The sequence below is a fragment of the Euphorbia lathyris genome, chromosome 6 (genome assembly GCF_963576675.1).
Source record: "Euphorbia lathyris chromosome 6, ddEupLath1.1, whole genome shotgun sequence".
NCBI classification, from domain to species: Eukaryota; Viridiplantae; Streptophyta; class Magnoliopsida; order Malpighiales; family Euphorbiaceae; genus Euphorbia; species Euphorbia lathyris.
In genome coordinates this window covers 67,734,490-67,758,414 of record NC_088915.1, presented here as the reverse complement: position 1 = coordinate 67,758,414, position 23,925 = coordinate 67,734,490, and the positions used below count along the sequence as shown (strand labels likewise).

The following is a 23,925-nucleotide window of genomic DNA, read 5'->3' as shown; positions in this document are numbered from 1 at the left end:
AGTAAATCCTTATTTAAAGGATACTCTTCGTATTAAACAAACGCAATAGAAAATCGAGAACGCTACTTAGTGTCTTTTTTCTATGCAATAGACAGAAGGAATTAAGCGGGTTCAGCCAAAGCATGGCTACCGGAAAACAAAAACGAAGAAAGAAACTCCTCGTTGAAAAATTTCATTATTCTCCTTGTCCAATTTCGAGACAGAAAAAAGAAGCTCTGAATCCGACTGACACAGCCACCACACAACCACCATCTGTGGCCGTGCCGTTTCTTTATTCCTTCCGTCCTTCCCCTCTTTATCTCTCATCTATCTATCTATCTGATCTCTTGAATTTAGTAACAAAAATCCATTCAGTACTTTTATTAGTCCTTTTTTGTACAGTCATAAAAGCAGCTGATCCTCCTCAATCTGCAATTGAATTCCATTGGATTTACAGGATATGAAATTCTTGATTTGGGTATTACTAGACCAAGGTTTTGCTATCCATGCACAGAAAAGAACCCATGGTTTTTCAGATTCTGAAGAAACCCCTAATTTTGAAACCCCTAATTCTCTCTCTAGATTTTTCTACTTAAAAAGCCTGCATGCTCCTGCTCAGAGAGAGAGACCCCCCAAAGAAAAATTGAAAAAGCCTTTGTCTTTTGATAACCCCATATGGAGAGAACTCAAGATCGGAGGTTGAAGACGGTGGATAGTAGTAATCAGAATCAGAATAATCAGCTGCCGCCGCAGAAATGTCCTCGTTGTGAGTCTGTGAATACAAAGTTTTGTTATTATAATAACTATAGTCTCTCTCAGCCTCGTTACTTTTGTAAGACATGTAGAAGGTACTGGACTCATGGTGGGACTTTGAGGAATGTTCCTGTTGGAGGTGGCTGCCGGAAGGGGAAGCGGCTGAAAACCTCGTCTTCCTCCGGTGAGAATTCTAATTCCAATTCCGGAACTGCACTTGTTGGTTTGGGCAAATCAGATGGCGATTCAAGTTTTTATCCTGGTGTTGGTGGATTTCTGGATTCACTAGCTGCAATTCAACCTTTTCCTCCTCTAAACCCTCATCTTGATTTAGGAGGATCAACTTCATATCTCAATCTTTTACATGGTTTCAATGCTGCTCTTGCACCTCCTTTTGGGTCACCACAAATGCCATTTTTCCAGCAGCAAAATTGGCAGCAGTCTTTTCTGAACAATGCCATACCAGACACTGCTTTATGGAGCATAAGCACAAGCACAACTTCACCTAACAACACTGATTCTTTCCCTTTGAACCCAAACCCAAACCCAAGTGAAAGTGAACCTGAACGTGAACATGGACATGGACATGAAGATGATAGTTATGATCCTCCTTCATAAAGTGGACAGAACAGAACCCCTAAATGGATCTTTCTTTTACTTTTTCATAGTTGAATGTTTTTTTTTTCCTTTATAAAAATGTTATCTTTTTAGCAGAATTAGGGGTATTATTATAGGATAATTCCTATAAAACATGTCTATTTTTAAAATAATTTTAATAAAAAGATCCATAATCTATCTATCCATCGGTAGGCTATCCTTAACAAAGTAGGAGTTACTTTTAGGATTTACCCTTTATTACAATTAGAATGAATCTAAACCATTCAGTATATTGTAAACGTTTTTACAGGGATTTAACTTGTTACTTATTGTTCCGGTTCCATTTTTCTCTCCAATTTTATTCACACAAACGCTAGACATCGTTCTGGACTCTTGCTCCTCATCATCTCATTCTGTAATTCATCGCTCTTCATCAACTCTTTCCTTCATTCATCCCTCTTCATCAACTGCTATTCATCAACTCTTTCTGGTCTCCATCGATTTTCTTTCTATCTCTAATTCATCGACTCTGTCTCCTCAATTCAACTGACCTCCACCTTCGAAATTTAACTCTGCCGCCCAACTCATCCATCTCGAAATTCTTTTTATTTTGTATGAATCTCTTTGCGATTTAGCTTTCATAAAGAGTCCTTTGTTAACTTTGAAATTGATCAACTCCCTAATTCAATCTGAAAGCAGTTGTATTTGAATCTTTTTTGGGCCTTCCATAGTTCGGGTAAGTTTTGAATACCATGCCTTTCCTTTCCCATTGAAAACTAAATTCCATATCTCATGGTTGAAATTCTTCTTCTTTTGTTTGAACCTCATTGGGTTTAGCTTTCCTAAAAATCCTTTCCCAATTGAAATTGGTACTCGGAATCTTGAATTGGAGAGTTATCTAGAGATTGGAAGAGGCTGGTTCATGGCTTCATCACACAAGTATTTATGCTACCTTGCGTGAACCAGATTGTATTAATCAAATTGTTTGGCTTTTCATATTTCTAGTAAGTTTCAATTCCTTTATCTAATTAAGATACAAGATAATGAACCTTGTTGATTGGTAGTTATAAGTATTTATTCTTTCTGAACACTCAGACATATCTAATTGAACCTTACTGCAATTCTGAGTTTGCTGTAGCAACGAGCAGTTAAATTATGTATTGATCTATTATTGTTGAGTGCCACAATAAAAGGCTTTTATGATAGATGTTATTTGTGTTGTGAAAAATAGGATCATAGAATCAAAATTTCTGTGCTAGTTTTTAAAACTGGTTGTTATGAAAACCATGTTTGAATCCTACTTGACTATCTATGCTAAATCAGTTTGCAACATGTCTAGGCTTAATTAAATGCATTAATTTCTGCGAGCACACATCCTTGAATATGAACTGTTGTTTTAAGTAAAAAACTTTCTGTTGTATAATGGTGCTTTCTCATTCATATTGTCATTTTAACTTACCGAATTCACACCAAATTTGTGCACTTTTGTTATCAAATTTGTTGTCTTTTAGCCAAGTTTAGTTCGTAATGGTGTGCCTCAGATTGAACTTCATCTTGAGCACAAAGCTTTGACTTCTCATTAGGAAGCAAATTTTCTGATTCACATTAAATTAATATGGTCCAATTACTTCAAACAGAGATTTAATATTCACGAAACTTCAGCGCTGGCCTGTTAAATAACATTAAGATGATTGGAGGAGAGATAATTAAGTTTAAACCTAGCATACTCTAGAACTGAAGACATCCACTTTAGTTGAAACAATGCCTCTTAAAGCATACGCTGGAGCTATATAGCCATTGAAGTGGATTTGGTTGAATGTTCTAAAATTTTAAAATTTCAACTGTTGTGTATATAACACAAACAAAACATGATTGATTTGGAGCTGAATAAACTCACTGTGTTCCAACAATTCTTCTTGTTCTTGCTTCTGTTTCATTCCTGCCAAATATTCTCGCCATGCCGAAATCAGAATTTTTTTATTTATCTCAACATCAAGCAAGACGTTATCTGCTTTTGAGTCTCTTTCTACTATCCTTAATCTTGAATATTTGTGAAGGTAAAGAAATCCTTGAGGAATGCCTTCTATGATGTGGAGGCATTTTTTCCAGTCCAATGAGTTCTTTAGAGTAGGATCTGCTCCAGAAAAAGAATTAAAATAGTGCATTTATATGTATTTATAGTTAGGAGATAAAATTACTCTAGGTATAAGCTAGAGCAGGAAAGTTAAATTTTTTGAAGTTCACAAACCAAAGAGAAAAGATCCAAACATTTATTTTCCATAAACTCGTAGATTAGAATCTTCTCTTCTCTTTCAATGCAACACCCAACTAGCCTGGCAAGATTAGTGTATTGCAGCTTTGTAATGAGTACAATTTCATTCCTAAATTCTTCTATCCTTTGCCAAGAATTTCTTAAAAGTCTTTTACTGCTACTTGTAGGCCATCTTGTAATATTCCCTGAAAAAATAACAAATTGGTTAAAATATAGCAAAAAAAACTAATTAACCACTTCTATTAATATATGTTTCCACCTTGTAACTTGATCAAATCCACCTTCACCAAGCTTATAAGTGGTTGAACATTATCTGTGGCAGAAACTATGCTTTTAAAGCTGAAAAAAATCAGTTCATGACTTAATTTTGTGGATAAATTATAGTATATTAGTTACTTAACATGCTATGTTTAATTAATGTCATATGATGTGCTAATGTATAAACCTTATTGGGGAGTTAGGATGGTACCTGGTATCTTCCTCTTTTTTTTTATCCTGTTTTCCCATTTTTTCAAATTGAATTTCAATTCTGGAATTAGTTCAACTTCAGTGTTGATTTATTATGTCATTGTAGCAATCTTCCTTAATTATTAAAATATTCCTTATTCTCAACTAACTATTGAGGTGCAATAATTGAAGGCTTTTGGTTTTGTTTATTTCTCTCTTATAGAATATGTGTAGTAAATTTTATGAATGGGTTGGGTATTACGGGATCATAGAGAATCATAAGCAGTTTGTCTTTCAAAAACACATATGTTGATATGTGAAACACAAGTATATATATTTTTCCTTTACTAGTATTGATATAATTAACAGGGTAAGGGTCAAATTAAACTTTAACGTTTTAGGGGAAGTACAAATTTAGTCCTAATATAAGAAATGTATAAATTTAACCCTTTGGTTTCCAAATAAGTTTAATTTTAACATCACATTGCTATAAATTTGAAAAGGTGGACAGCTATAGGGTTAATATGCTTGTTACAAATATAGTGTTTGACATCTGCTATAAAATATAAATTCCTTTAAACGAGCATCATAAACTTAAAAAAAAAGCTCCAATATACGGTGTTTTGTATAATATATGGTTTTGTGAGTTGTGGTAATTAAGTGTCCTGAGAAGGTTTGGGTCGTATGTGGTGATTTGGTACAGTGTGGACTTAGCAAAGATTACATTAATTCATTGGTTTATCCATATGGATTTGTTGAAGGGCTACCGTAGGTGTTCAAATGATTGGTGCTGCATTTGATGAGGTAAAACTTTCCCATCACATTCTTTGTAATTTTGTAATTTGTTATATTGGATTTTGAGTGTTGAATGAATATTTATTTTCAGGCCTCGTCAGCGTCCGCGAAGTCTTACTCGAGGCTCGAGGTGCGAGCGACTTCCGCGTTTGCTCAATCCTTTTTTCCTTAGGACCCGGTACCGTGGCATCCTCGGAGTGCTTGGCGAATTTTTCGCTGCGGTTTCCTGCCTACTCGTGCTCCTTTCGAGCACATCACTTGCGGTCCACTAGACTCGCCACCGCGGCCAACAGAGCGCTTGGTAAACTTCGCAGCTAGCACACTGTTGGAAGTGGGTGTTTTCACCAAGAGGAGAGCGAAACACGAGCAGGCAGGGAATTTGCACACTGATCCAGACGCACAAGAAGTCGTGCACGAGGACGTTGCACGAATTGACTGAAAGTTCAAAGCTGGTCTTATTTTTTTTTAGTAGACTCTGAAAAGTTGCACATTTGTCCCTCTCCACTAGTGGAAGATTACATATCACATATAAATATTCTATTGCTTTCAAGGATGCTCATGCTTGTGCAAATGAGTACAACTGCTTCTCTAGTTTTTTTTTTTTTTTGTTATTCCATTGAGATTGAGATGAATTAAAAAAAAAAGAAACTTTTGAGTCATTATTAAATTATTATAAATTTAAAATTTAAAATTTTAGAATGTATAATTCTATTGATCAATATTCACCTAATTGTTATAATTAAGTGCAAGTAGTTTGCAGTTCATGGCTGATGTCTTCAAGTTAATTAGATACACAAACATGAATATTATTCTAAAAATATAATATTAAAACAAAATGAATCGTATTTCTACAACAAATACAAACTGTAGGTTATTTAAATGAATTCCCAATCTTATTTAATCAGTAGGAAAGTAAAAGAATTTATGTAAATTAGGATTAAATTTGCGCAATTTTGATTTTATAAGGAAAAATCACAAACTTTGTGAAAATGGAATTTTACGTTAAACCTCTGAATTTAACACAAATCTTTTATTTTTAGATAATTTACGTAAAGTTTGACTAAATTTACGTAAAATTGAATTAAATGTACGCAAGGTTGTATTTTTACAAAAAAAAATTATCAATAACTTTGAAAACAATGAAAAACTAAATTTTTTTTATTTTGATACTCAATTTATGTAAAGTTAGACTAAATTTCTTTAGCTTTTATATAAGAAAAAATATCCACAAACCTTGTGAAAATAGAGTTTTACGTAAAACCTATAAATTTTATGTAAATCTTTTATTTTTAGACATAATTTACGTAAGGTTTTACTAAATTTACATAACCTTGTTATTTTAGGAGAAAAAATCCACAAACCTTGTGAAACTTAGAGTTTTACGTAAAACCTATGAATTTTACGTAAATCTTTTATTTTTAGACATAATTTACGTATAAGGTTTGACTAAATTTATGTAACCTTGTTATTTTAGGAGAAAAATCCACAAACCTTGTGAAAATTAGAGTTTTACGTAAAACCTTTGAACTTTACGTAAATATTTTATTTTTAGATATAATTTACGTATAGTTTGACTAAATTTATGTAACCTTTTTATTTTAGGAGAAAAAAATTCACAAACCTTGTGAAAATAGAGTTTTACGTAAAACCGATGAATTTTACGTAAATCTTTTATTTTTAGACATAATTTACGTAAGGTTTTACTAAATTTACATAACCTTGTTATTTTAGGAGAAAAAATCCACAAACCTTGTGAAACTTAGAGTTTTACGTAAAACCTATGAATTTTACGTAAATCATTTATTTTTAGACATAATTTACATAAGGTTTGACTAAATTTACGTAACCTTGTTATTTTAGGAGAAAAATCCACAAACCTTGTGAAAATTAAAGTTTTACGTAAAACTTTCGAACTTTACGTAAATATTTTATTTTTAGATATAATTTACGTATAGTTTGACTAAATTTATGTAACATTTTTATTTTAGGAGAAAAAAATTCACAAACCTTGTGAAAATAGAGTTTTACGTAAAACCGATGAATTTTACGTAAATCTTTTATTTTTAGACATAATTCACGTAAGGTTTGACTAAATTTACGTAACTCTATTACTTTAGGAGAAAAATCCATAAACATTGTGAAAATTAGATTTTTACGTAAAACCTTTGAACTTTACGTAAATATTATATTTTTAGATATAATTTACGTATAGTTTGACTAAATTTACGTAACCTTTTTTATTTTAGGAGAAAAAATTCACAAACCTTGTGAAAATAGAGTTTTACGTAAAATCTATGAATTTTACGTAAATCTTTTATTTTTAGACATAATTTACTTAATGTTTGACTAAATTTACGTAACCTTGTTATTTTAGGAGAAAAAATTCACAAACTGTCAGACCCGACCCTAGACGACCTCAATCGGCATCGGGCGTGAAATAGAAAGATCATAATCAATACTTAGGAGTCTCCAACCTCGCCTAATCGGTCGGTAACCTTCTCTATATCCTGTACTTTATCACCTAAAAACATTAAAACATTTAAAAACGTGAGACAAAATCTCAGTAAGAAACTATCAGCTATAAAAACCAACTTTACTTAACATAGCTACATATATACCTTTAGAAAGGGATTTAATTTAAACCTTATAAAATATACTCAAAACCGAAGTTCATATAATTTTATCAAACCAATTCATAATCAAATAAGTATTTTATCAAACCAAATCATATTCAATAAAACGTAAAATCTTATATCAAAATCAACCATAACCGAAAACATAATCCAAATGAACTTAAACATTGTATCCATCCTCGAGTTTCTCCCCTTAAGTATCAATCCATAACCACATATAGTCGAGACATCTCTTAACATTGCCAATCCCATATGGTCTTATCCAACACTTCGCTGCCATACCCAATAGGTCTTCAGACTGTGTACACAGGCCATGTCCCTCACTGAATATGGTCTTCAAATATAAAGCCACCGATCCGGATAACTCTCGATGGATATAAAATCATAAAATCATAACGTGCTCAAATTTCCTATCACAATCAAATTCCAAACTATTTCATAACCATAAATCATTTGGCCTCAATTAACTCTTTTGTAAAAAATAACCACAATTATTCAAAATATCAATCCTTAATCAATAAAATTAATCAAATTAAGCCTTAAAACAACATAATCAAGTAAAATCTGAAAATCACATAGAAGCATAGCCAATAGCTTCATTTAAATCATAATTTCAAAATAAAAAACAAAATCGTGAAAAACCCCAATTTTATAAAATTCCTGCATAACCCCAAAATATCAATTTCTGAAAATTCTTTGATTATATATATATATATAACTCAAAATATAGTTGATAGTTACTTAACTTGGCTATTAATTGAAGAAAACACACCCGTTCAATTCTCCTCTAAATTCTGTCTAAGACGTTTCCCCTCCAAACACTTCCGAAACTAAAAAACTCTTCGGCTAGGACTTAGATCTATGCATAAGGATATTATGGTTTGAATTTCGAGTGATTCGCACGGTCGAATCTCCGTAAATTAAAGAAACGGTGGAGAAACGGTTCAGAGAAAACTGATGATAAATATGAAAGAAAAAAGAAAAAGAAAAGGAAGAAGATGAAAATGATCATCCACCGACATTTGAGATATACAGTATATCTCAAATATGAAAAATATCAATTTTGGTCTTTCATCTTTATATAATCTTTTGAAAATCACGAGAACCGAAGAGTGGCAAAGGGATGTAGTGGTGAGGGGTAGGGGAAGACCTAAGCAAACTTGGAGGAGGGTGATCGAGAGTGATATGAGTTTATTGGGAATTGAGGAAAATATGGTAGTGGATAGGACGGAGTGGAGGGAGCGAATCTGTGTCGCTGACACGACTTGATTTTCACGGTTTTATATGATGGTTCATGTTAGCCGACCCCGAATCATTTCGGGACTAAGGCTTTGTTGTTGTTGTTGTTGTTGTATCTTTATATAATCTTTTGAAAATCACCATAAACTTTTAAGTGTCACATAAACCATCAAATTAACTCCAAACTTTTTCTATAGCATCAAATAAAAATCACACACCTAAATTTTATCATATATATTACTATCAAGGTATAAATTCTAGAAATTTGGACATGGCCGTGACACAAACCTTGTGAAAATTAGAGTTTTACGTAAAACCTTCGAACTTTACGTAAATATTTTGTTTTTAGATATAATTTACGTATAGTTTGACTAAATTTACGTAACCTTTTTATTTTAGGAGAAAAAAATTCACAAACCTTGTGAAAATAGAGTTTTACGTAAATCTTTTATTTTTAGATATAATTTACGTAAAGGGTTTGACTAAATTTACGTAACCATTTTACTTTAGGAGAAAATCTCACAAACATTGTGAAAATTAGATTTTTACGTAAAACCTTTGAACTTTACGTAAATCTTTTATTTTTAGATATAATTTATGTTTAGTTTGACTAAATTTATGTGCCCTTTTTATTTTAGGAGAAAAAAATTCACACACCTTGTGAAAATAGAGTTTTACGTAAAACCAATGAATTTTACGTAAATCTTTTATTTTTAAACAAAATTTACGTAAGGTTTGACTAAATTTACGTAACCCTTTTACTTTAGGAGAAAAATCCACAAGCATTGTGAAAATTAGATTTTTACCAAAAACCTTTGAACTTTACATAAATATTTTATTTTTAGATATAACTTATGTATAGTTTGACTAAATTTACATAACCTTTTTATTTTAGTAGAAAAAAATTCACAAACCTTGTGAAAATAGAGTTTTACGTAAAACCAATGAACTTTACATAATTTTTTTATTTTCAGACATAATTTACATAAGGTTTGACTAAATTTACGTAACTCTTTTAATTTAGGAGAAAAATCCACAAACATTGTGAAAATTAGATTTTTACATAAAACCTTTGAACTTTACGTAAATATTTGATTTTTAGATATAATTTACGTGTAGTTTGACTAAATTTATGTAACGTTACCTTTTTACTTTAGGAGAAAAAAAATTACAAACCTTGTGAAAATAGAGTTTTACGTAAAACCTATGAATTTTACGTAAATCTTTTATTTTTAGACATAATGTACGTAAGGTTTAACTAAATTTACGTAACCCTTGTACTTTAGGAAAAAAATCCACAAACATTGTGAAAAATAGATTTTTACATAAAACCTTTGAACTTGACGTAAATATTTTATTTTTAGATATAATTTACGTATAGTTTGACTAAATTTATGTAACCTTTTTATTTTAGGAGAAAAAAATTTACAAACCTTGTGAAATAGAGTTTTACGTAAAACCTATGAATTTTACGTAAATCTTTTATTTTTAGATATAATTTACGTAAGGTTTGACTAAATTTACGTAACCTTTATTTTAGGAGAAAAAATTCAAAAACCTTGTGAAAATTAGAGTTTTACGTAAAACCTTTGAACTTTACGTAAATTTTTTATTGTTGTATGTAATTTACGTATAGTTTGACTAAATTTACGCAACCTTTTTATTTTAGGAGAAAAAAATTCACAAACCTTATGAAAATAAAGTTTTACGTAAATCTTTTATTTTATCAGTCTCTATGTTAAATATCTAACATATTGTTTAGTTCTCGTATTTTAATAATATATTTTTTAGTTCTTATTTTTTATTTTGATGAACCATTTTGTCTCTTAAATTTTTAAATTATTGAAAAGATTAGTCCCATAATAAAAGACTAAACTGTTGAATTGAGCTAAAATTAAGGACCGAATAGTTTATTATTAACATATAATGACTAAATAGTGATTATATTAAAATATAGGGATTCATATAGTATTTACCTTCTAATTAATAATCTTTAAAATTTTCATAATTAAATATTACCTGTTATAGTAGGTTACTTTTTTATTAATTTTAATTAACATTATTTTTATTAACACATATCCAATTACTATTGGATACTAAAACAAAGTATGGTTACTTTGTTTTCTAGCAAAGTAACTATAGAATTTACCTCTATCTATCTATATACTAATTCTATAGAAAGTATTGCTGATGCGTCATATTTTAAGTCCTTGTTTGTTGACATGGCAATTAACCAGAGCACTTAAGTTTTTCTTAAACATTGCTTTGAGGCTTGAGGCAGTTTCTTTCTAAATGCTATCAAAACTTCCACGTCCTAACTTATCAATATCACTTTTCTCGCCCACTCTCCTGATTTCAAAACCTCCTTCTCAACGCCCTTCCCACACTGATAATCCTCTGGATAAAACAAATACAAGAAATCAGGGCAGCCATTATGTATAGCACTTGTCATCTTTTCTCTATGTCCTTTTTTCATTTTTTTTTTCTTTTGCAGGAATGGATTTGTTCTTTAATACGGTTCTGTTTTAACAATTTTCAGTTAACAGTCATCTTCTACTCATAAATCCTACATCTTCTATTCAGAATTTCCAAAGATTTGAGGTAGGGTAATCTCAGAAATAGGATTTCCAGCACTCGATGCATTGTTATGCTTCCATACAAATTTGGTAACACAATATTACATGTGGCAACTAGGAAGAAGCAAGTTGAGATATTACGATCTCAATTTCCTTATGTTAGACTCACAAACGGGTTATTTATTATTTCTTCTTGATTATTCTCCGAATCCTTAAGGAATATACTAACATAAGGTTTGTTTTCTCTTTTCCTGCAGATAGTGATTGTGTTGTTATCCCTTTGGATTGGATTTATACTACAGATAATTTATTTTTTCTTTGTTTTTACTTTTAATTGTAGATTTAAATTCCTTTTGGGTCTTGATCTATATTCAATTCCTTTCTAATATGTTTTCTTTTTTTTATAACAGTTATCTTTGTCGTTGAAAAAAGTTGATAATTCCATATGTTTTGTGAACACGTTGTTTTTTACTCATAAATAGCATATTCCTCTTTTTCATTTCTCTCTATCCATCTCTCTCACTATAATTTTTATTGATCTACTCAATATTCAGATTCTCCAACTATAAAACCGCTAATCTTGGCTCATCTATTACTGTGAGCACAGTTGATAAAAAGCAAGAGCATTCAATCAACAACTAAATTTAGCAAAGTTGATTTGGAATAATTGCCTATGAATCCTGCTGCCTTCTGTGGTTCGAGGCAAAGAGATAAAGCATCTGATCAACCAAAGACAGGATGTGGGGGTTTATGAACGGGAGGTAAGAGTCAATTGTGGAGGCTGAAATGTACGGACCTGGCCCTACTTTTGCTATGATATTAAAGAGATCAAGCTCTATGGCTGTGTAAAGAACCAGTGGACAAATAAAATAAAGGAATTTGCAAATTTAATTGTATTTAGACATGCTTCTTGAGAAGCCATGGCCATTTTTCATGTTATGTTCAAATGTCTTTGTCCTAATTTATATGTTAACACATTGGATATTTCAATTTTAGTTTACCAAACTGAATTGAATATTTTAGTTCATTTATATTTCTTTTACATATTGGTTGGTTTAGTGCTGGTGCCAATTATAATTTCCGCATTTGATTTTTTTGGTTCGTGAACTTATAAATACCCTTAATTATTGGGGTGCTTGGATATTCTTAATATATATTGGACTTGTGGAACCAATGATTTTAATTGATATATATTGGACTTATGTAACCAATGATTTTTTAGTTCTCTTGAAATTTTTAGTTGAATTATCAAATTGTTTATGTTTAATATATTTATTAGGCACAATGTCAGTATTAATTAATCAAATTATATTTACAAAGTGCAAGTATTGTAAATTTTATTCGGTTGTATAAATTATAAACATCAATAATATTGATTGATTGTTATTAAATTTGATTATTTTTAATAGTCAGAAAACATATTATTAAATGTGATAGTTTTAAGGTCATATGGATCAAATTTGGTACCTACCAAAAAAAAATGTGATAGTTTTAAGAGTTATATTTTATTCAATTTTGGGTAAGGGGATTTTCTTTTCTTTTCTTTTTTCTTTGAGAAAGGGTCAGGGGAATTAAAACCTCAAATTATGTTATGGTTCCTAAATTATTTTATCTTCGATCATAGTTTTCAACTATGTGACAATTTTAAGAGTTATGAGAAACAAATTTTCAATTTGTGTTGAAGAAAACAAAGTATAATAATAATAATTTAAAAAAATAATAATTATACCTAAAATATAATTCAAAAATAATAAAATTAAACAATAAAAAAGTACTTATTACATTTTATTATATTATTTTAATACAGAGTATCTAGATTACAAATAACATTTTACTTCTGAAGTAATAATATATAAAGCCCGGGTGCAATACGCTAGTATATAATTGGAGATATGTGAGATTAATTATATATTATTTATATATTTTAAATTAAAAAGTTCTTATTTCATAAATTGATATTAAAGATTTGAATACAGTCCGTAATATCGTATTAATCTGTAATATAGATCAAATTTTTGGAATATGAACAATACTCGATTAGGATTAGGATTAGGAGAACATGTGATTTAAGACGAGAGAATTACGAATTGTAACATTTGATAAAAAAAAGTTTACATTTATTGGGTTGTTTGGATTCCATTGGATATCAAATTAAAATACTAACTAAATCATTTATAGTTTTTCAATACTTTAATGCGCCATAAATTAAAAAATTATTATACTAAATTTAATGAAAGAAAATATGTTATATTTTTTTTAGTTGTGCGTAATGCACTTACATTAAACAAAAAAAAATTACATCAAAGATGAAGAAAAACCCTTAACCCGCCCCACCCGAATATGATTCGAACCCATGACCTCTAGAGTCATAGGTAAGCTCTCAACCAATAGGCTAAGAGCTTCACCACAAGAAAATATGTTATATTTTCATTAAAGTTTTAATATATAAATGTGTAGTCTAAAATGGTGATGATACCAAATAAAAAACCGTGCAAAGCACGGGTCTAAAACTAGTGCTATATGAAGAAACCGGTTTATCATTCACCGGCTTCACCAACTTTGAACTGCAAACAACTCCCATATATCTAAATACAAAAAACTAAAATTTAAATACACTTGATTTATATAATAATTTATGTCTAATTAATTTGTATAGTTATAATAAATATCTTTCTATAGTTAATTTGCATAATTTTTTTTTGTTGTCCAAAAACTTGATTTTATAAGGTTATATGTAAATAATTTACGGATAAAATTAATCATTTCTTATATGTTAGATTGGATAAATAATTTATTAGTTCCCTACTTTTTATCTAACTCTCTATCTAGTCCTATTATTTTAAAAAACATATTATAAGATCCTTACCTTTTGTTAATATATTTTTCTTTTTTGATGAAATTACCTTTTGTTAATATTAATCATTTAGTTACTCTGTCTAGTTTTTTTTTATTTTTAAACGAACATATCTTAGCTTCAACAACATCCATAGTAGATACAAAAATAATCATGTTACTCTGTTATTTTCTGTCTATCTGTTTATGTCAAATATAACGGTTAATTCTAAAATAAAATAGACAGGATGTGTTTTTCAAAATAGGGGGACTAAACAGTGTGTTAAGTAAAAGGTAATAGACTAATAAATTATTTATCCTATTAGATTTAGTCCATGTATTTTAAAAAAATACATATTATAAAGCCTTAATCATTTATCTCTGTTAATTTTTTGATCATCCTTTCTTTTTTAAATTTTTAATCGTTAAGTCAGACATACAATAACAAAGTGACATTGTCATTTTGTATTGCATTATAGTTGTCCTAAAAGTTATGTCATAAGTCTTAAAATTTATGTCATAACTTTTAGGACAACCATAATACGATACAAAATGACAAGTTACTTTGTTATTTTCTATAACATGGTCATTTTCCGTACAATGTTACTTTATCTTTTTTAGATTTTTAACTGTTATAATAACAGAGTAACATGGTCATTTTTGTATCTACTATGGATGTCGTAAAAGCTAAGATATGTTCAGTTAAAAATCGGAAAAAACTAGACAGAATGACTAAATGATTAATATTAACAAAAGATAAAGATCTTATAATCTATTTTTCAAAATAGGGGGACTAAAACAGTGTGTTAGGTATTTACCCAATCTAATATAAAAGAAATATCCATAAATTATTTAGTGAATTACTATACATAGCCACAAAATCCCACCCCTAGCCCTGTGGATAGACCGAAATACCCTTTGGCTAATTTTTTAAAAATCCCAAAACTCTCAAACACGCAAAACTCTAATGGATTAAATCCGGAATAATTTCTCAACCAAAGCATGGATCGTGGGAGGGACGGTAAAGGCAAAGCACCAATGGTACGATTTACCATTTTTGTTTTTGATTTTTGCTTCCGTTTTGATTCTGTTTCGATTTAAGAAAAAACGCCAGAATCGGGGGTCAGGCGTATGCGTATCACACCTGAACCAAGGGTCGGACGTATGAACATCACACCTTACCCTTGGTTCGGGCGTGATAGCCACATGCCCGAACCTATGGGAGGCGTTATGTTTGTACACCCTATCCTTGGTTCTGGCGTGTGGCTATCACGCCCGAACCAAGGGTAAGGCGTGATGTTCATACGCCCGACCCTTGGTTCGGTCCTTTTTTTATTTTTTAAAATAAAATTAATTTAATTTAAATGTGTTTAAATTAATTTGAACATAATTAATATGTTATAATTGTTATTTTAATAGTTGTTTATTTATTTTGTATGTATGTAAATTTTATTTTATTTAATTATAGTAAATTTTATGTTGTAAATTATATTTTTTTTAATTTAATTTTAGTTAAATTAAAATGTTGTTTTGTTTAATTATAGTTAATTTTAGTTTTTATAAATTTTATTTTTAGTTAAATTAAAATGTTGTAAATTATATAAGTAAATTTAGTTGTTGTAAATTATATTTGTTTTAAATTCAATGTTTTTTAAATTTTTACGTGTAGACGGAGCGGCCAACTGTTGCCGGAAAAACTATCCCGTCATCAGCCCGTTGTCTTGATATGGACGCGGAGGAGGATATACCACGGCATACGAGACTACGCGGTATTGATGTATCAGATCGTAGACAGAGATGGGATGCGACTCAGCAGGTGCAGAGGGCTTTGATTGAGGAGGCTGTGTTGGATCAGCCCGAGATTAGGCGAGAGGCGAAGTCGGATTCTTCTGATGACAGAGATACAGGTCTAGCCATTATCAATGATTATTTTTAGGAGTTAGCCGAGGCACAGAGACGGCCGGTATCTGGGGGTGATAGTGAGGCTGGCGATGAGCAGCCGACCCAGGGCTCGAGCAAAGGACGCAGAGGTGGTCGCTTTGCGAGTACATGTATTTTTTATTTTAGTATAGTATTTAAATTTTAGTATTACTTAAAGTTTTTAGTATTATTTAAATGTTTTAGTCTTATTTAAATGTTTAGTATTAATTAAATTTTTTAGTATTATTTAAATGTTTTATTATTATTTATTTCAGGGACCAGCAAACGTCCCGAAGCTGATGAGGACTGTAGCCGGATTGTTACGATGCTGGTGGATGGTGGCCATATTGATGGTTCGGTCATTCTTAGTTTTCTAGGACATGTTGCATCACGTATGCTGGGAGGGGAGCTTTGATCGTTTCTGACATGCTACAAATGATCATTAGCATGTCTGAATTTGGGGGTGTGATTATGTGGTGCGACACCCAAGGTAAAAATTATTTAGCCAAAAAGTTTAGTTTCAATTATGATTTTTAACCCTAAACCTCAAAACATTCAGTAATTGTATATATGTCAATTTACAGCTGCGGGATATGGTCGAGAGGACTGGGTTGTCTCACCTTCCATCCACCATATTCAAGAACCTCGACGCTCCACTAATATTTGCGTTCATAGAGAGGTGGCATCCTGATACGAACTCCTTCCACATGCCGTTCGTGGAGATGACCATTCTACTAGATGATGTATGACATATTTTGCATATCCCGATCGACGGTCTGATGGTCTCCGAGTCATGCAGTACTGAGCGACTACATGCAATGTGCATGGTGATGTTCGGGGTGGATAAGGCAGAGTTACTGTCGCCAGTCATGCAGGTCTGAATGTTCCTGTTGGAGGTGGCTGCCGGAAGGGGAAGCGGCTGAAAACCTCGTCTTCCTCCGGTGAGAATTCTAATTCCAATTCTGGGTCCCAAACCCAAACACAACAGCTGAGTTTGGGTACTGGAACTGCACTTGTTGGTTTGGGCAAATCAGATGGCGATTCAAGTTTTTATCCTGGTGTTGGTGGATTTCTGAATTCACTAGCTGCAATTCAACCTTTTCCTCCTCTAAACCGTAATCTTGATTTAGGAGGATCAACTTCAAATCTCAATCTTTTACATGGTTCCAATGCTGCTCTTGCACCTCCTTTTGGGTCACCACAAAGGCCATTTTTCCAGCAACAAAATTGGCAGCAGTCTTTTCTGAACAATACCATATCAGACACTGCTTTATGGAGCATAAGCACAAGCACAACTTCAGCTAACACCACTGCTTCTTTCCCTTTGAACCCAAACCCAAGTGAGCATCATCAATGGCATGAACCAGAACCTGAACCTGAACCTGAACATGGACATGGACATGAAGATGATCTTCCAGGTTATGTTCCTTCTTCATAAAGTAGACAGAATAGAACCCCCTTTTGCTTTTTCCATACAGATGATAAAAAATGGAACTTTCTTTTACTTTTTCATAGTTGAATGTTTTTCCCTTTGATAAAAAAAATGTTATCTTTTTAGCAGAATTAGGGGTATTATATACATACATATACAAGTTCACTTGTGTATTTGTATAGGGTTGGGGGTTAGGTTGTTAATTTTAATTAAGCTTTATTTGATCAAATTAATATGTTTTTGTGATTTCAATTTCTCCAATTGCTTGTTTATGTTGAATTTAGAGTTTGTGATTTGCTAATTAATTAAGAAAAAGGGATTAATTAAGGGAATAATTGGAAAAAGAAAAAGGTGGGAAATGAGATAGTGGAAGTGAGGTAATGTTCCTGTAAAGTTGTTGGACAAGATGGTTTGTTCTTGTTCTTGTTCTTCTGGTTGTGCATGTGGATGACTGGCCATACATAATATTATTATTAATTAATTAATTATATTATGATTTTTAATCTAATCATCTTAAAATTTCAATTTTGCTTTTAATCACTACCATTAATCAATCCCCACTTAATTATCATTAATTTTACATTCTAGTCTTCTTCGTGAAGGAAATCCAATCAAATATGGCAATAACAATTAAATTATCTCTCATGAATCTTAGTGGTGTCAATTATCTACACCACACTAATAACAGAATACAAATTATTAGTGTTTTATTATAATTTTTTTGGGTTGATACGAAATGCTCACATAAATTTTTATATTGAATTGGGGTTGATTTATAAACTAAATAATTATACAAATATATAAATTTTTTATTATATTTTTACATATGTCATGTTAGTTGATAAAAATAATAAAATTATAATTATTGATTGTAAGTGTGATTCGAACTTTCTATATATATATATATATGTTTGAACTTTCTATATTTTTATATATTTTTATATGTTATCCTGTTTAATAGAATTAAAAAAATTACATGTAATGTAATTTGTAAATAAAAATATATATAATAAACATGATATTAGAAGGTTAGGGTTTATTAAATATTAGTTAAACATTTTGGATGATTAGTGATAAAGAATTAATAAAAAAAATTTGAGGTTAATTGCATTCATGGTTATTAAAATTTGGGCTTATTTTAAAGTTAGTGAATTTATTTTGTTTCAATATAGTCAATAAGCTTTTATTTTTACATCAGTAAAGTCATTCTGTGCATTTTAGATAGAAAGAATTAGCTAAATAATAACATAATAGTCAAATGTAAGACATGATTAATTTTAGATATGATTGATTTTCACCTATCACATGGTAGTAATATGATAGCAAATAAAAATAAAAATAAAAATTAAATTTGTTATTTATTTGATTCAACTGTTTGAAACTGTTACGTGAGAAGTGTATATATTTTTATTTATTTATTTATTTTAGTTGTCATACGGTATACATGTAGCTATTATGTTATATGTAACATGTTATTTATAACGTGGTTGGCACGTTGCTATTCCGGTGATTTTTTTGGTTTGTGTTGGTTGGAATGACTTTTTTGAAATAAAAAAGAAAGTTCAATGACTTTATTGAAACAAAATGAAGTTCAATAACCTCTCTGAAGCATTAATGTAATTTACCAAAAAAAAATTTACATAAATATTTAGAAACATTAATATATATCCTTTTATATTTTCTAGCGCCACAATTAACATAGTAAAATTGCACTTAACTAGCAAACATGATACGAAATCGACATTAATCCGATAGTATAGAAATGATTATGACACGATATGTTTTAGCTAGACTAAGTTGACTCATTATGGCTGAGTAACGCATAAGTACCTGCCATAAGGAGGATCACAACAGTTGGAAACAAATGCTACATGCAGGCTAAGGAGCAAAAGAAGGAATCCATCTGAGAAAGGGATTGCGTCTAATTTGGTAGTTGGTGAGGCAATAGGTTACCAAGGCGAGATCAATAGCTGGTTTGAGAGGATGATTAGTAGCTGGTTTGAGAGGATGATCAGCCATACTGGGACTGAGACACGATCCCAGTAAAGCGAGGTAATGTCCCTGTAAAGTTGTTGGACAAGACGGTTTGTTCTTGTTCTTGTGCTTGTGCATGTGGATGACTAACCATATATTATTAATTATATATTATACCTTTTAATCTAATCATCTTAAACCTTTCAATTTTTCTTTTAATCACTACCATTAATCAATCCCCACTTAATTATTGTTAATTTTACATTGTAATCTTATTTGTGAAGGAAATTCAATCAAATATGGCAACAACAATTAATTTATCTCTCATGGATCTTAGTGGTGTCAATTATCTACACCACACCATCACACAATACAAATTATTAGTGTTTTATTTTTTATTAATCTGAAATTGACGCGTAATTTTTTTTTTTAATATCGGATTAGGGTTGATTTATGAACTAAATAACTATATAAATATATAAAATTTTATTATATTTTTCTCATATATCATCTTAATTAATAAAGATGATAAAATTATAATTATTATATCATATGACTTAATAGAATTAGAAAAATTACATGTAATGTAATTTGTAAACACAATACACATTATTAACATTGATATTAGAAGATTAGTGTTTATTAAATATTAGTTAAATATTTTGGATGACTAGTGTTAAAGAATTAATAAAGAAGTATGAGGTTAATGGCATTTATAGTATTGAAATTTGGAATTAGTTTGAAGTTAGTGAATTTATTTAGTTTCAATATAATCGATAAACTTTTATTTTTATATTAGTAAAGCCATTCCGTGCATTTTAGACAGAAAGAAATAGTGACACAATAATTAAGTTAGCCATGATTAATTTTAGACATGATTGATTTTCACTTATCACATGGAAATCAACATGAGAGCAAATAAAAATAAAAAATATATTTGTTATTTACTTGATTTAACTGTTTGAAATTGCTACTTCTCAGACAAAAATATATTTTTATTGTATTTATTTTAATTGTCATGCGGTATACACATGGCTATCATGTTATAACATGGTAGGCACGCCGTTATTCCAGTGATTTTCTTCTTCTGTTTGCGTTGATTGGAATAATTTTATTAAAATAAAAAACAAAGTTTAATGACTTTATTGAAACAAAATGAAGTTGAGTAACATTTTTGAAACTAGCCTCAAATTTGAGTGAGCATTGATGCAATTTACAAAAAAAAATTACATAAATATTTAGAAACATTAATATATTTCCTTTTATATTTTCTAATGCCACAATTAACATAGTAAAATTGCACGTAACTAGCAAACATGATACGAAATCGAGATTAATCCAATTGAATTGAAATGATTAAGACACGACATTTTTTAGCTAGACTAAGTTGACTCATTACGGATGACTAACGTATAAGAACCTGGCATTAGGAGGGGAACAACAGCTGGAAATGACTCCTAATACCCTGTAGGCTAAGGAGCAAAAGAAGGAATCAATCCAAGGAGAGGATCACGTCTAATTAGGTAGTTGGTGAGGTAATAACTTACCAAGGCCATGATCAGAAATGGGGAATTTTTTTAGTATGACTACCTTGTTACGACTTCACTCTAGTCGCTAGTCCTATCTTTGGTATCCTCCTCCTTGCGGTTAAGGTAACGACTTCGGACATAAGCGAGTTGCATTGCAGCATGCAATCAGAAATGAGGAAGGGTTTTGGGAGTACTTAGCTATAATAATTAATCTGACACAGATACGATACTAATCCAATAATTATCACGTGGAACTTCAATTGTAATGGTTAGAAGGAAAAAAATAATAATAAGGGCATTAAGTTGTGGGTTAGGAAACCAAGCAAAGAGTCTCCAAATTAGCCAATCACTTTTGTCTAGGTAAGATATTGACTAGGTCTTCTTAATATAAATAGGTATATAAATAAAGAATTAGTTGATTAAAGATGAAATTAATATCCTTTTTTGGTTAACAACAAGGTATATTTCTTAATAATAATAAGTTGGAGAATTGCTCCTGTTGAGAGTGGCTAGGGTTTGCTGCTACTATTGAGAGCTGATACCTTTTGATTAAGGTAACTTTGTCACATCTGTGTCCCTTATTTTAGTTACTATACCCAAATATTAGGTTATATTATAGTTATTTATTGATTAGTGAATTAATGAGATATTATGGATATAGTTTGGAGGTTAATTTCATGCTTTAAGTGTAAAATTAAAAGTTTAGGGTAAATTTTAAAAGAAGTTAAAGTTAGAGGGACCAAAAGGGAAAATATCCCTTATTGGGAACACAAATCCCACAATTTGAGACCTGCATTTTCCGTAGTCCCATATTCACAAAACCAAAGATTGAATTAATCCCCACAATGTGTATCCATTCTCTCTCATTCTTCTCATTTGAGCATTCAAATCCACCAAGCTTTGATCATACCTTGATATCTAGAAATTGAACTATTGGATCGAGCTGATTTTTTTACAGTAGCTTCTAGACATCCTAATACATGCTGTGTCGGTGTGATTTTGATTTTGAGGTCTCTAGATTTGATTCGTCCTAAGCAGATTAGAGGGGAAGATTTGAGGCTTAAAGTGTTTATTTTCTCAATTATTGCTAATGTAAGTAACTATCAACTACCCTTTTGAGTTTTTATGTATATATAGGTATATATAACTCTATATTTTTCAGAAAATTGAATTTTTGTGGAGATTTTTACAATGCATTTGATTAAATGTGGTTTTTATGATTTGTTTTAATGTGAGTTTAAACTATGTTCAAGAAAATATAAATATCTATCTTTGCATGTACAATTTCAGCCTATATATATGCATATGTATACATATTTTGAGTTTTTATTTTGATGAACTTAGTATATTTGATTAATAGTTTTTACAAGATTTGATATTTTGAAGAATATAGTTAAAGAAATGTATATTAAGTCTTATTGAAGTTAATCTATGCACAAAGATATATATATATATATATATATATATATATATACATTATTTCGGTTTTTGGATTTGAGTATACTTGACATTTTGATGAATTTGAATATATTTGGTTAATATTTGTATAAGAATTGATATTTTAAAGAATTGATTTGAAGAAAAGGATTTGGAAAACTCTATGATGTTGATTTATGAGTTATGTATATATTTTTACATATATATATTTCTGATTTTAGTCATATTAAAGGAGTATTTGATTTTAAATGATTTTGTATTTTGAGAAATTTTTAGAGAATATTTGAATAATGGTGGTTCTCTTGTAGATGCCAAATGGTTTATGGTTTATGGTTATGAAATAATTATGAAATTTGATTGTGAAAAGAGATTTGAGCATGTTATAATTTTATGATATAGTATTTTTAGTATCCATCAAGGGTAATCCGGATAGGTGGTTTTTATTAAAGTCCGTATTTAGTGAGAAATATGGCTTGTGTACACAGTTGAAAGACCTATCGGGTATGGTAAAGAAGTGTTGAGTAAGACCATGCGGGCTAGGCAAATTATGAGATATCTCGATTCTATTATATTGTGGGGGTTGATACATACGGGGATTATCTCTCGGATGGATACAGTTTACGAATTATTTATTGATATACGGTTTATGAATTATTTATTGATATACAGTTGATGAAGTATTTATTAAGATACAGTTTATGGAGTATTTATCGAAATACGATTTATCAAGTATTTATTGATTTACGGTTGATTTGAGTAAATGGTATTTTGAGAAATGATAGCAAACTCGATATTTTAAATTGCATATTTGGTTAAAAGTACTGTTTTGAGTATTTTATTATGGTTTAATCCATAAAAGTTCATTTTTAAGAATATGAATTTTATAGAATGCATTTGGAAATTAAACTATAAATATAGTTATTTTGAGTATAAGTATTTTATGTAGTTGATAATTGTTTAATGAGATTTCTGTCTCACGTTTTTAAATGTTTTAATGTTTTAGGCGAGAAAGAGCACGGTATAAGAGAAGTTACTGGTTGATAGAGAAGGTTGAAGTATCAAGTCATCAGTTTTGTCTTTAGTTAGGATAGTGTCTCTTATTTGGAGATTTGATTGTATTGGGTAATATTTTAGGACTTGAATGTAGTAGAAATATGGATTTATTTTATAATATATCTAAAGGAATTCCTGAAAAGTGTGATATTTATAATATTTGGATAATTTGGGGACTAGTAAGTGTTGATTGTGATCATTCTATTTCACGCCCGATGCCGATTGAGGTCGTTTTGGGTCAGGTGTGACAGTTTGGTATCAGATCCCTAGGTTAATTTCTTCGGACCTAAGGCAAATATAGTGATAAGATATACACACATTTGGGAATAGCTAAGAACTAATTTGAAAATTTCAAGGATTTGAGTAATTACTTAAGTGAATCGTAAAAATGATATTTGATGGTTAGTAGTATACTTACATGTGTGTAAATGAAGAAAGTATTTTATAATTGGTATAA

At 30.2% G+C, this 23,925-nt stretch overlaps 1 protein-coding gene and 1 long non-coding RNA gene across 2 annotated transcripts; both read left to right on the top strand.

Annotated features, from left to right (window-relative positions):
* Positions 1 to 229: 229 nt before the first annotated feature.
* Positions 230 to 1,448, top strand: LOC136233598 (dof zinc finger protein DOF1.8-like). The gene has a single exon (XM_066023329.1). The coding sequence runs from the start codon at positions 655 to 657 to the stop codon at positions 1,348 to 1,350; it is 696 nt and encodes a 231-aa protein (XP_065879401.1). The 5' UTR covers positions 230 to 654; the 3' UTR covers positions 1,351 to 1,448.
* Positions 1,449 to 1,654: 206 nt separating this feature from the next.
* Positions 1,655 to 5,542, top strand: LOC136234026 (uncharacterized). Its single transcript, XR_010691021.1, has 4 exons — positions 1,655 to 2,065; positions 2,167 to 2,333; positions 4,752 to 4,852; positions 4,935 to 5,542. It is a non-coding gene; the product is annotated as an uncharacterized lncRNA (long non-coding RNA).
* The last annotated feature ends 18,383 nt before the right edge of the window (positions 5,543 to 23,925 follow it).

Excerpts from the sequence above, each read along its gene's own strand:
- LOC136233598 (XM_066023329.1), top strand. The coding sequence starts at position 655 with ATGGAGAGAACTCAAGATCGGAGGTTGAAGACGGTGGATAGTAGTAAT.